General features: G+C 42.4%; 1 protein-coding gene across 4 annotated transcripts in view; it reads right to left on the bottom strand.

Annotated features, from left to right (window-relative positions):
- Positions 1–15,124, bottom strand: part of RPUSD1 (RNA pseudouridine synthase domain containing 1) — a 74,316-nt gene that overhangs the window by 38,980 nt on the left and 20,212 nt on the right. For all 4 annotated transcript variants that reach the window (XM_085629350.1, XM_085629347.1, XM_085629348.1 and 1 more), the window contains exon 2: positions 558–748. In XM_085629350.1, coding sequence (XP_085485476.1) covers positions 558–739 — 182 coding nt within the window. In that variant the 5' untranslated portion in view covers positions 740–748. The remainder of the gene's footprint in view (positions 1–557; positions 749–15,124) is intronic.

Genomic DNA, 15,124 nt, shown 5'->3' with positions numbered 1-15,124 from the left:
CACTAATCTTTGTTGGATAGTATGTGGCTGTATGTTTCTTTGTGTTTGTCCACTGGTGTTTGTAGCAATAATTAACTTTATCTTACTTATTTCGGCTTTTTTTTAGTTTTAAGTATCCACGTATTTTAAATCCGACATACTATATTTAAAAATGAACTTTGCTTTAGATCTTTTGTTGTAGGTTTTTTTTCCAGTGCTCTTTTATTTCAAGCTTTATGTTCAGGTGCTAAGATCCAGCACTGTTTAAAGCAGGAGGGACATTTTTACAAAATATGAAATCCTGGCACTGCTCAAATGAAAAACAGAGCCTGCTATAAAAGATGAGTACTTTCTGTCTTCATAACGTGGGATTCCCAGAAGCATGCAGAAAAGACATAATTTTTATAGAAAATTTGTACATTTAGGATTTAAAACTTTTTTGCTGCCAGGCTGTCTACGCATTTCAATGACTTTGATGACCTATTTATACATCACAGAGACAGTAAAATGGCTATAGGTGAACTTTAAAATCAAGATGATCCGCTAGGCTTCTGACGAATGGCCATTTGTGCACTCACCGAAAGCCATAGTATGTTTCGGGATCAGCCAGTTCTGGGAACCTGTGCTTCAGCTGGCCCTGGACCGTCACCTTCTCGTACCACATCTTGCTGTCGATGCGAATGTCCCAGTGCTTGTCCAGCACAATGAAATTGGAGCTCTGGTAGAGGACGGAGAGGTTCTCCACACTGGAGGGCTCCATTAAATAACTCTGAAACCAAGCAAGAAAAACAAATAACTAAGACTTCAGGTGTTTTTAAACCACTGATCTGCACCTGAAATACTGAAAAAGTAGAGGAAGGGGCACTACTAGTAATGAAGAAAGACAGAGGACATCTTGAACCTTATTTAATGTCTTTATTGCATTTCCAATCACCTTAAGCACCCAAAGATAACATGGAGCATTAAAAGGAACAGTGCTCTGAGTAAGTCTTTGTATTGCTAGGAGCAGAGCGGGTGCTATAGGGAGCGTAGCTGAGTGGTAACAGGGGCAGAGATCTACAAGAATCTGTGTATTATCAAGAACAGAGCTGAGCATCATTGGGAGCAGAGATGAGTATTATTAGGAGCAGTGCAGAGTATTATCAAGAGCAGAGCTTGGCATGGAGTGGGTTATTTTCTAGAGTACAGCTCTCAGTAGGTCTGCATAGTGCCAGGAGCAGAGTGGAGTGTTTTCAGGATTTAGGTGTTACCAGGACAAGAGCTCAGAGTAAGTCTGTGGGTGATCAAGAGCAGAGCTCTGGGTGAATCTGTGTATTATCAGGAGCAGAGCTCTGGGTGGATCTGTGTATGATCAAGAGCAGAGCTCTGGGTGAATCTGTGTATGATCAAGAGCAGAGCTCTGGGTGAATCTGTGTATGATCAAGAGCAGAGCTCTGGGTGAATCTGTGTATGATCAAGAGCAGAGCTCTGGGTGAATCTGTATATGATCAAGAGCAGAGCTCTGGGTGAATCTGTGTATGATCAGGAGCAGAGCTCTGGGTGAATCTGTGTATGATCAAGAGCAGAGCTCTGGGTGAATCTGTGTATGATCAAGAGCAGAGCTCTGGGTGAATATGTGTATGATCAAGAGCAGAGCTCTGGGTGAATCTGTGTATGATCAAGAGCAGAGCTCTGGGTGAATCTGTGTATGATCAGGAGCAGAGCGCTGGGTGAATCTGTGTATGATCAGGAGCAGAGCGCTGGGTGAATCTGTGTATGATCAAGAGCAGAGCTCTGGGTGAATCTGTGTATGATCAAGAGCAGAGCTCTGGGTGAATATGTGTATGATCAAGAGCAGAGCTCTGGGTGAATCTGTGTATGATCAGGAGCAGAGCTCTGGGTGAATCTGTGTATGATCAAGAGCAGAGCTCTGGGTGAATCTGTGTATGATCAAGAGCAGAGCTCTGGGTGAATATGTGTGTGATCAAGAGCAGAGCTCTGGGTGAATCTGTGTATGATCAAGAGCAGAGCTCTGGGTGAACCTGTGTATGATCAAGAGCAGAGCTCTGGGTGAATCTGTGTATGATCAAGAGCAGAGCTCTGGGTGAATCTGTGTATGATCAAGAGCAGAGCTCTGGGGGAATCTGTGTATGATCAAGAGCAGAGCGCTGGGTGAATCTTTGTATTATCAGCAGCAGAGCGCTGGGTGAATCTTTGTATTATCAGCAGCAGAGCTCTGGGTGAATCTGTGTATGATCAAGAGCAGAGCTCTGGGTGAATCTGTGTATGATCAAGAGCAGAGCTCTGCATGATGAGTATTATCAGAACTGAGGTCTGAGTGAGTCTATGTAATTTCATGCTCAGAGATCTGATTTAGTCTGGATTAACAGCAGGCGTCAAAAGAGATATATGTCAAAGCAGAAACGGATCAATCAGGCCACTTTGACTCTTCAGGCATTGAGTCCTATAGTTGAGTCAATATAAAATTCAAAAAATGAAATGAGTGTGCTGTTCCGCCAAACCACCAAGTTTCAACTTAAGACAGTGGCATCAGAAAAGTAAGGTCAAGAGGGGTATCCTTTGCAGGATGCAACAGCCCTCACGCAAAACAGTGGCATGCTTTATCATCTGGCATTGCTCATGGCGGGGTGGGCGCTGCAATACTCAAAGAATACCCCTACTGACCTCACTTTTCTGACCCCACTGTCTTAAGTTGCGACTTGGTGGTTTGGCGGAACTGCACACTCATTTTTTTTTTTATTAGATTTTGCTTGGGGAAGACGTTTGCAGGACCACTCAATTAAAACTATTCTCCTTCCCCACTTTTTGAAGAAGGTGAGTCAATACAGCTAAACACTTAAATGTCACACAAATCCTATTCTTCTCAGTCAATTGTACACAGGTGGCCTGGTTCACAAAGGCATTTGTATGATAAGCAAATAACATACTTTACGAGCCTAAATTCAGGTTAGCCATTGACTAAAGGTGAGTGTATTTGTTTAAGCAGGTTAAAGATAACTTACAAAAAATTGTTTTTTAAATAACCAATGTAGAGACGGACAAAAGTACTACCTAAGACGTTTATGTCACTGAAACAAGCTTAATAAGGAGTTAGCAGATTAAATGTCAAAATAACATAGGGCTCCTTGGTTTCTTTTATGTGTACGAAGCGGACACTCATCACTGATGGCCCACAGGATGTTTTCAAGCACTGGTGTTTCTTCTACTATAATGTATACAACAATCAACCCATTACCAAGTTATTTTCACCGTTCTTAATCGAATCAAAATAAATAGTGTCCCACAGATAAACAGTTAATTTCTTTTATCAAAAGATAAAAATGTTTTTTCTCTTTTTTCGTATATTTTCTAACACATACATAAACAATAAATTAAACATACATAATTTTCTTTAGAATTTATATCAGACATGAGAGCCCTAATCTAATCGCGAGAGAACCATATAATTTCGGTACGTCTCCACAAAAAACAACAACAAGCCAAAGAAAAAAACAAAGAATGAAAACTAACAATATTACAATACACTCCAGCGAGAAACACAGTTACAAATAATACGACATATATAGATTATACAATACAAAAACAACACAAGTGCGCCGACGTGCATTTCGGAAATACCATGTACCATCCTTCATCAGAGCGCTGAATTCATAAGTTGCTCACGAGTCAGAGAAACAATGTGTATTACATTATATACATCATTGTATTTAAAAACATAAATTGAAGTACATCGGGCTCCGTACAATGTGTAAACACAGCTTTTCCAAGGGCGTTCCGATTCCCAAAAGAAGATAAGGATCAACGGGGCTCTTACAATGCCCTAGTATTCAGGCAGCCTATCCCGCAGCTTGAGATAAGTTTTTCTAAGTAAAATCACACTAGATACCCTGGAGCAGCTGACCCAACGATGTGATCATAAGATTGAAAACGTAATGCAAGTTGCAGGCTCTAGATGGTGGTCATAGTATACCTTCAAAAAGGGTATTAGTAGAAAAGATCTGAATTTCGAGGAATAAAGATATAAAAATTGTAGGCCTCGTGGGCCAGAACAACAGATAATGGTCCCAATTCGAATCCTTCTGCTTGTTTTTGCTCTGCGATAAAGTAGGGGGATATCCTCAACGGGATTAAGAACTAGCACTGTGTTATTCACAACATGCTCCGATTACTGTTGATCCAATATATAAAGGTTCCCGTCTCAATCAAACAATAGGATTAAAGCAAAGTTCCCTCTGAAATTAAGAACCCGCCATCCAACTTGTTCGTGGTTCAACAGGGCAAAATAACATAGGGCTTCTTGGTTTCTTTTATGTGTGCGAAGCGGACACTCATCTCTGATGGCCCACAGGATGTTTTCAAGCACCGGTGTTTCTTCTACTGTAAACATGCCACTTGTTTGGGAGGGAATTCTTGTCTTACTTAGTCCCATAGTTAAGTAGAGGAAGGTGAATTGCATGCTGGGGTTGATGCTCTTCTTCAGATAATTGTGCATAGCCCACTCATATACCAAATAACCCACTAATATCAAATAATGCAGATCTGTTTACATTTTCTTTAGATAAGCCCTTTCGGAGCAACACTCGACTATGTTGTCTTAAGTTCAGTTTTCGGCTAACTTTGGATTCATTAGCCATGGCTCATTCAATCCCTCTGATTAATTTGCCCAAACAGAAAACAACCCTACTGTTTCTCAGCAGGCAGCTGAAGTCTATAACTGATATCCCCTAATGGCCTACATTAAATTATATCATAAAGCCCTTAATGGGGTAGGTGTCACATAAAGGCGCATATCAGACATGGATGGGACAGGTGGAACACATACAGAATGGTGTACACTAGTGCTCTCTCCATCTTAATTGGCGCAGACACATAAACACAAAGACGAGGCAAAAAATAGAGTTGAAAGTCAAGGCGTTTAATACGCAGGATAACATCATACAACCACCAGAAAAAGGACATGACCATCATACTTCTCCAGAGGGCCAATTGCAAACTAACTCTGTCAACAATGGAAGTTCACTACTCCTCGCAGCAAGGTATGATCTCTACCTGCCTACCTATGGTGAGGCCACAAACACCCACGTGCTCAGCAATCTACATTCAGAGCTACTATGATTTTACATGTCTCCTCTTCACAAGCACATCTATTGTCTAGAGTCAAACAATGGCATTCTGTATAAAAGTACTTTCCTCGCCACCCATCAACAGCTCAAAAACGTCAAAAACGTCACCCGCAACTTCAATCCAGTGCTCCTGCATGTAGGGCACCATTGCTCGACTTGTAAACAGAATTCTCCTAAATATCCTCCTACGCCTTCCTAACATGCAACATTCTTTTGGAACATTAATCTTTTCCTAATAATGTCCTGTCCCACTTGCTTGCATAGCCCTCTTGGAAAACAAGGACACATCCTCTGTATATTTACTTATGGTCATCTCCCTTTTTAAGAGAAACACTGTGATACTGCACCAAGGTAAACCATACGTCCCCCTCAATATCCTCTAGTCCACGTGTCTCTTTGCTACAAAACCCCAGTGCTGTCTAATCATTAGCTACCAAAAGAACCACAGCACATTTTACTGATCCCAAATCCAGAGAGAACCAAATCCCAAAGCTTGTAATCCTTCCTCTGAACCACAGTGCTTCATCAGTAGACATCTTGCATCCTCTTTCAACGCCTCAAATCTATGCAGATCCATCTATGCACTCACAGGACCTTGTTCCATAAAAACAGCTACCCCCATGCAAATGCACAAACTAACTCAATCTTTAAACATTCAGACACTGGCATCCTCCATTACCACCACACTTGAAGGAAGTTTAGGCCTGCCATTCAGAGTGCAATGTACCATAAAAAGTACTATCTTGCTTGCAGCTGAAACACGCGATGACACAGAATCTCCACATATTCTGCAACTCTGGTTCAGCCAACTGCTCACAACTTGCAAGGGTCATACATGCATTCCGATCCCCTGCACCAAGAAAACCGTTGCCGCTTCTGCAGCATCACACACAACTCAGAATCTCCACATACAAGGATGACAACTTGCGCAAGGGAAATCACTTCCTTGAATTCCTCACCACACTTCTTGGTAGTACCTTCTACTGGGTATCACCCAAATGGCTTCCTCCAAAGAGGTCTGCCGTGTCATACACATCTGGGAGAAACTGCCCATCACATCACTGAAATCACAACAAACCACTTAAAATGATCTTAATGTTTCGATTTCTTTATTAATTTAGATGACAGAACCTGTTTTTAATAATAAAACAAATAAACTTAGCAGGTTTAATTCTTACAGTCCCACCTGCGTAGGATAGCACAGAAATAATATATAAACATGAATTCCCCCAACTACCCCCCTCCCAGAAGGGCTCAAGGGATCTTTAGAGAGATGTATTACTATCATGCCAGTGACAAGTAGCATTCTATAAAAGTATATGGCAAGAAAAATAGCAACAGTACTAAAATAGTTAAAATTTTATAAGATCCAATGACAATGGTCACTTGTAATCATGTAGATACTGTCAATGAAGTTACACAAAACAGGAACATGGGTCTCAAGAAACTGCTGATCTGATATGTTTACAGATTGATCAGATCTGGGGTCGTATTCTGAAAGGCACTTGGACACCTATGTGAATAGATGCTGAACTGCAGGCATTTACGAGATCAAAAGGGACTTCCAAATCAAGCAATATGGAGTTTACTTTCATGAATGTATTTGCTCGCATGGGAATTCCGCCATTATAGTGATTTGAAATGTGAGCAAATCTGCCCCTAGCGGCAGGTTTGTGGGCGCTCCAGACTGGGTCCATGTGCAAATGTTCCTTTTCACTAACAATCTTGTATTGCTGGCAAGTGGTTGCAGGGTTAAAAAGAAAGGGCAGATAGACCATAGGACTGTTGAGTATGCGCCAGACAAATGAAGTAGAATAACTCAGTTTATTCTTAAGCTTTATGCTTGAAAGGACAGCACGTCTGGTACAGCTGATGGCGAATCCCCAACTGCCAGTCACAGCATTCTACCAGTGTATGACCCACCAATGACATGGCAAACATTACAGCTGGTTTCAGCATAAACACAACACATCTTCTTCATTGTAAAATAAGAAAATATATGGACAGTTTAAGTAGCTATCGATAACAGAATAAAAGCCTACAAAATAACAAAAACAAAAATACAAGTTTATGTCAAATACCAGACGTTAAAATAAGGGGCTTAAGGCAATAAAAACATTATGTGACATAATCTTGAAGATAACTTGCTCATCTAATTTCTCTTCCACACGTAATTAAGTTCATTGGTATAGTATCCCATTGTGACTGATTCACACTGGGTAACAACATACCGTTACTATCATGTTTAATAAACTGATGTGTGTCACACAAACTCTCACCTAAGTCTTGATCAATTGGAACTTTCCTGTCACTTTGTTGCAAACCAAGCCACTGATAATTTTTTTCCTCTTGGTTATAAACCCACTTCTCTTTCCCATTGTAGTACGTTACAAATCTACTCGTATGCCACACTTTTCCATCACTCAACTTCTCCGAGTTAGTAAATACTTCCACAACTCCAACAGTTCATAAAACTTGCTCTCACCTTTCGTTACACAAAAAGGTAACTTTACGCGCACTATGTCCTCCTTCTTGAGGACAATCTCCTTGCATTACGCTTTAGGTCACAATAACCTTTATACTTCTCCTGATACAACATAATGTTTTTTTCACTTCAACTGGAGACCACTGACTAAGTTTGCAATTTTTCAACTAACACTGATTATCCTTGGTAACGGGTACTCTACCCCTCATGAGTGTAACCCGTCACAGTACGTGTAGTGGGATACATTCACACAATTTTTTTAATTCTCAGTTTCCAATCTAGATTTTTTTTTAATTCTTTTTATTGAACCATATATTTGGTCCACCATTACAGTCAGTAAACAACAAGCAAATCTGCTTTGGCAACTACAGGAGCAAGGTATACAATATTTCATAATATATGTCCTGGTCATGGAAACAACATCCAATGCACCATGAAGCACTTTCCCTGTGATCTTCCCTCTCCACCCCACCACCCGGTCAGGTCCTGTACTTCTCCCAATGACTCCAGATTTTTCCCAACAGTTTGGGGCAGCCCCTACTTTTTTACACAATTCTCTTTGCCTGTTGGCAGCAATCTAAATCTGTTTCCAGTTGATAAGTCTTGGCGGGGCCGGTGTCCCCCATGTATAAACCCGTTACCTTGGACATTACCCCAACTACTCTTTCCCAGTTTTGCTGAATTTACAGGCATACCCAATTGATATGAAAGAACTCCAATCAGGATTTTTAAGTTTAGCTAACTGTAATGAATCTTTAATCACACAAATAAAGTGTTCTACTTCAACATTGCCACTGGGATGATAAACTGATGTCACCTTGTGTTCAATCCCATTACGTTTTTAAAAGTGTTCCATACTATTACTCTTAAACTGAACACCATTGTCAGTAATAACCTTTTTAGGTAAACCTTCCCTTTGGCACAAATCATTCTTGAATAAAATCACACTTTCGGAGTCAGCTTTCTCCACAAATTTAACTTCGACCATTTTGAAAAATAGTCAAACGCTACTGTAATAAACCAATTCTCGTGTTGATCAATAATGGGACCAATTATAACAAATCCCAAAGTTTCCCAGGCCATATCAGGACACAGAACAGGTGGCAAAGGGGGATAAACAGATGACTGTGATGTGTCAGCATTCAAACACAAATTACAATGACTCACAACCCTCTCTACCTCAACATCCAACCTGGGTCACCAATACACATCTTTCACTCTCCTTTTGCTTTTAACTATGCCTAGGTGCCCTCATGACATAAGTTTATTAACTTCTCTCCAAGACCCTTGGGGGTAAAAACTCTCTCACCTCTTAACACATCCTCCAACACAGGTAATTCATTATGCACCTCCCAAAAGTGCTCGAGTTCCCCACTTAGTGTCCTTTTTTCTGGCCACCCTTGCACAACAAAAGTTCTTATACTAGTTAAAATATCATCCTTAGTGCAGGCTTCATTCTATTCTTTAGCATTAATAGCATTGTTCCTTCACTTTTCATCCACCCAAGCTACACTCAAATCAACCCACATTTCAGGATTTTCCTCTAAGGGTAGAGGCATCCTACTCAGGCAATCGGCAACTTGATTTTTTACACCAGGTATACAACACACAGAATATCTGTAATCGAGTAACCTCACTGACATCCTCGCTATTCTAGGTGTAGCTTTCAACAAACCCTCAGTCGACAACACTTTGACAAGCGGTTTATTGTCACACCTTATCTGCACATGAAGTCCCCATATGAAACTTCTAAAGAGTTCCAACGCCGATACAACAGCAAGAGTTTCCCTTTCGAAATCTGAATAACGTTCCTCTGCTGGAGAAAGCTCTCTGGAGGCGTAAGCAACTGTGTCTTCTTTCCCATCTGCATTTTTCTGAGTCAACACAGCTCCTAAACCCTTATTACTTGCATCCGTAGTGATTATACATAAAAGAGTAGGGTTGAATCCACACAATTGTTTTGCCTCACACACTTCGTCTTTCACATTTTCAAATTCAGTTTACAAGTATTCAGTCCATACAAATGTGGATTTTTTCTTTAGTAACTGCCTCAAATTGTAATCTGGATAATCTAGCGATTGAACCCCAAACTGGCACTTCTAAATCTCTGCAGTCAAGCCACTTTTCTTCAACTTCTCAAGAATGTTACACACCCTACTATCATGATCATTTTTCGATTCACCCATTACTAAAATGTTGTTTTGAAAACAGTTACACCAGGTAACCCCACAAAAAGTCTATGTATAAGTTTCTGAAAAACTACTGATGCCGATGCTAGCTCAAAGGGCATACGCACAAAGCGGTAACAACCTTGAGGTGTCATAAAGGTCGTTAAGCTTTTGCTGTCCTCATGTAACTTTACTTTATGATAAGCTGATGACAAGTCTATCACCGAAAACCACTTCATGTTTTTCGTCAATGCCATCAACTAATTAATCTTTGGAAGGGGAACTATCGCCACTACAATGTTGCCATTCAAACTTCTCAAATTAATGCGTAAATGTATTTTGCCATTCACCTTACGTGCTATAACTAAAAGGTGCAATCCACTCAGAGGCATCTACTTTTTCTATAATCCCTCCTTTTAGTAAGTTACCTAGTCCCTTCTAAACTTCCTCTCTTAGGACCCATGGTATGTCTCTTGACTTGTGAGCTTTAGGTTTAGCATTCTTTTTTAAAAACGTTTTGGGCACATACCCATCCAAACTGCCAATTTTGCCTGAAAAGACTTCAGGAAACTCTCTTTTAAACTGTTGACCATACTGATCACTATCACTCAATACTAAGACTTGCTCCAGACTGTTGGGGTCCAGAATAATGCTCAATTTCCCCTGATCTGTCCATCCTAAAGACCGAAGGTCTCTCAATTGCAACATATTATTTCCAGTATCTGATCTTCCTTTGAAATGAAAAATGTTTTCTCTATAACCCATAAGAGAATTTTTTTCTCCAGTACGGCTTTCAGGTGCTACATCTCGAGGTAACAGACAGACCTAAAGTTCCTACAAATTTCCTTTTCAATTGAACCTTGTCAATAATTGTATAGGGAGAACCAGAATCTGCCACAATATGCATTTCAATTCCTCCCAAATGTATAGAACACACAGGTTTGTTTCTACATTGTACATTACGATGAGTAACCTTATTATCAGTAATACCCAAAACACACTTCACTACCCTGGATGTGCCTTCCCCATTATATGTATTAGAGTCCGAATCATCATTCTAACAAGTAACCATGGAAACGTTCTTATTATTACTTTTGCCTCTTCTACGAGCTTTAGCAAAGTGGCCAATTATACCCCTTTCTCCACTTTTTTTGGTTCTTAGCTGGACACCATCTGCTATTAGCAAGGTGATCCTTACTCCCACATCTATAACATTTTTTCTCTTGGTTTATTCTCCTCTTTCTTGCATTCCTTCTGTTTATTTACATTATTTTTAACCTCAGGCTTTACTTTGCTCAAAATATCTTTCCCAACATCCTTAGAAACACCAGCAACTGCTCTTGCACACTTGTTCGGAATCTCTGCCTTCTTAACCAACGCCACTCCTTCAGATAATTGTGCTATCCTATGCACCCACAATCGTTCCTATAAATGTTCATTGTTGACAAGCATGGTGATTTGGTCGCGTACCAACTCATAATGCAGAGTCCCAAAACTACACATGATCGCTAACCTTTTTAATTCAGATACAAACTCCTTAATACTCTTACATTTTCCGTGCTTCATGCTAAAAAAATTGTGACGGTCAATGGCAATGCGTACTAAAGTAGAATAATATATATCCAAGTCTTCTAACACCTGAAGGAACACATCAGGATCTCTAGCTGGTCCAATCTTTTTTTCCCACAGAGTTTTACACTTTAAGTGCTTGTTGCCTCAAGGAATTTAAAAGTGCCTTCTTTTTCCGTACATGAGACAATTCCTCATCCGCTTCCTCTATAGTATCAATATAATTTAAAAAATACTCTCTTCATTCTTGCCATTTTATTAGTGGTTCACCAGTGGTAGCCAAAAAGGGTTGAGGAGATGTCAAGGAGAATGTTTGAGAAGCACACATTATAAGAGCTTCAACTTGCAGAAAAATAAGGATGTGCTCATCACAGAAATAAATGACAAGCAGGTACTTTGGTGTACCTGTCACTGTAAGACCACTCACCAAACTATTGCTGAAGGTGTGCCTGTCGCAGTAAACTATGACAGGCTGATGTACAATAAAGCAAGTAGTGCCTGTCACCGCAAATTGTGACAAGCAGGCTCGGAAAATAGAACACCCACACTGTAAATGACACGAGGTGTGCCTGTCACCGTCTTGAATGCGCTTCACTAGACTCACGCTGCAGCATAACAACTTCTCATGCGAGGCAGCACTGGATTACAAAATCAGTAGAAGAAGAGACTACTAGCTTGACTACATTGCGTGCCAAAATTTCACGACTATGACGAGAATACGATGCACAGCTGTGTACGCTTCTCGATTCAAAATGGAGGCACATATAATGTGCTGGCATAGCCTGGTGTGCCACTGGAAACAACAGAAGGAAGCTTCAGCACGTGGGGGGTCCTTGCGCTGATGTCTTGAACAGTACAGAAACAACTGCCACCTTCAGCGCGCATGGGTTCCTCGCGCACACAGGTTATACATAGAGTTCAATTAAAATGCACATGAACTGCCATCCATCGAAATTGGTAAGAAATAAAAATTTCACACTTTGAATGGCACCGCTAACAGTCAAAACTCTACCGCACTGCACGCACAGACTTACGGAGGCGCTTAAACATCCAATCCAAAGCGCACAGAGAACAGGGCAAAAACCCTACGTGCTGACCTCCCGAAAGACAAACAAAGGTGATACTCACAGTTCCCCACTTAAAGGTCCTCGAAAATTCACAGATAAAGGTCTCAAGGATAAAGCAATGTAGAGCACAGGATTAATCCTTAACTGCACACGTAGTAGGTCCGTTCTCTGATCGTCGCCAAAATTGTTACAGATGCTCCAGACAAATGTAGTAGAATAACTCTGTTTATTCTTTTTTGGAACTTTTTTTATTTGCATTTTTAACCATCATAAGCACATCTGACAAGTCACAGATAATAAACCGCACGCTCAGGCGCCTTCCCCTCCCTCCACCCAAAGCCCCCCCCAGAATAGCAGCATCATGGATCTTAATCCCACAAGACCCAGCCACCACATTTAATACAGAAGTCCGCAGTGTTCTGCTTTCCCCCAGCAGCACTCCAGAAGGTTCGGCCCTGTCGCCCGCCTCCCAGCAATGTGAGACATGTCCTCAGGACTCCCAGTGCGTCAATCTGATCCCAGCCCCCTGTCAAGGCCATGATATCTCCTCCATTTACCCCATACTCTACGGAATTTCCTCAGGCACCCTCTAGCTTTATAGGTGACCCTTTCGGCCGCCATATACATACCCATCCCTCTTCTCCATTCCTCGGACCGGGGTGCCACAGGAGCTCCCCATGCTCGTGCCACATCTCGTTTCCCCACCACAAAAGCTAACATCACAAAAGTCAGATGTGGGCGACTCAAATCTACATCGGTGGCTATCCCAAGAAAGACAAATTTTGGGTCCGGGGGAGCGCTGCCTCTAGTATCTTACTCAATTCCCCCACTATGTGTGTCCAGTAAGCATGCACAATAGGGCAGTCCCAGATAATATGATAGAAGGTCCCCTGCGGGTGCCCACATCTAAGGCAGCAGGAGTCACTGGAGCGACCCATGCGGTGCAGTCTGACCCCGTCATAATACACCCCATGTAGAATCTTGTATTGTATGAGTCTCAGTCGGGATTTAATCGCAACTTCTCTGTGGTGCATCAAGGCTGCCTCCCAGTCTGTCGTGTCCATCTTGCCCAGGTCCTGTTCCCATGCTGCCCTCAGTTTCCATAGTCTGTCCGGTGTATTATTATTCAGTCTTATACGTCAGTGACACTAGCTTAGTGGATACTTGTTCCTGCAGCAGACGGCCTTCCAGTGAGGCATATTCTGGCAGAGCGAAGGTAAGTGCCGTCTCAGCCTGCCACGCATGACGCAGCTGTGCGTATTTGAGGAATTGAGTGGGGCGCAGTCCATATTCTGATGCCAGGGACCCATAGGGCTTAAGTTTCCCCTGCTTTACCAAGTCCCCTAGCGGGGAGATCCCAATATCGTCCCATCCTCCAAAGCATGATAATTTGTGGAGCTCCTTTAACCACGAGCAGGTCCATATCGGTGTCTGTTTGGTCGGTTTGTGTGACCATCCCATCATTTTCGTCGCCCTGTCCCAAGTCTCTATAATTATCTGCGTCGCAGGGAGTAGTCGCCTCCTACCCGCCCCCCATATAAGTAATGAAGACTTGTGCGGTGTGACATGGTGTCCCTTTCCAGCCTGTAAGTCGGGTGGTCCGCAGGTGCATGGAGCCAATCATTTATCGGTGCCAAGTGTTCTGCCCAGTAATATGCTTCCACATCTGGCAAGGAAATACCCCCATTGTATTGGTTCCTCTAACGTATCTAGGGCTATCCTAGGTTGTTTCCCTAGCCACAGTAGAGAACGTAGTTCCGCATTTATTACCTTAAACGTCTGTGTGGGGAGGAGGAAGTACTCATTCTGTAGGGCATACAAGAAGCGGGGCAGCGTGATCATCTTAAACATTGCTGCCCGGCCTAAGATCGTGAGAGGGAGGGCCTTCCATCTAAGGGCGTGATCCGCAAAATTCCTGATCACTTGTTGGATATTCCTATCGTAGGAGACATGTTGGTCCGTTGTCAGATAGATCCCCAGATATGTGAATTCCGTCCGCGTAACCTGAAGGGCCGCAGGCAGGGGGGAGCCACTCCCCCTCTCTGTGTGGGCTGTATAAGACCGATTTATGCCAATTGATCGTATATCCCGAAAAGGAGCCATGCCTAGCCAGGAGCTCGAACAGCGCGGGGATCGTACTGGCCGGTTGGGTGACATATAGGAGAATATCATCCGCATATAGCGAAATTTTTTCTTCCCAGACATCAGTCTGTGATATACGGAATCCCCGTATCTCGTTCGTTTGCCGGACCGCACAGGCCACTACTTCAATAGTAAGGGCGAAGAGTAGTGGGGAGAGGGGGCATCCCTGCCGGGTCCCCCGTCTGACAGGGAAATCCTCGGTCAGGATCCCATTGACTTTCACCCTAGCCCTGGGGTCAGCATAAAGCAGTCTGACCCATTTCCTGAATTTGGGGCCTATGCCGAATTTGACAAACGCCGCCTCCAGAAAGGGCCAGTGGACAGCGTCAAACGCTTTTTCGGCGTCTAGAGAAAGGAACATATGTGGTTCCTCTCGTCCTTTCACCTCCATGAGCCAATTATGTGTTTGTCTTAAATTTTGCCTAGTCGCCCTGTCTGGCAGGAATCCCGTCTGATCCTGGTGGACCAGGTCCGAAATCACCCGACGCCGACGAAGGGCCAAGACCGTCGCTAAGATCTTAACCTCCACATTTAGGTGGGAGATCGGTCTATAAGACGCGCAGTCCTCTGGAGGCCTGCCCTGCTTGTAGA

The sequence above is a fragment of the Triturus cristatus genome, chromosome 10 (genome assembly GCF_964204655.1).
Source record: "Triturus cristatus chromosome 10, aTriCri1.1, whole genome shotgun sequence".
In the NCBI taxonomy this organism is placed as follows: domain Eukaryota; kingdom Metazoa; phylum Chordata; class Amphibia; order Caudata; family Salamandridae; genus Triturus; species Triturus cristatus.
Note: the sequence above shows the minus strand (reverse complement) of the source record. Positions and strands in the feature narration are given on the sequence as shown.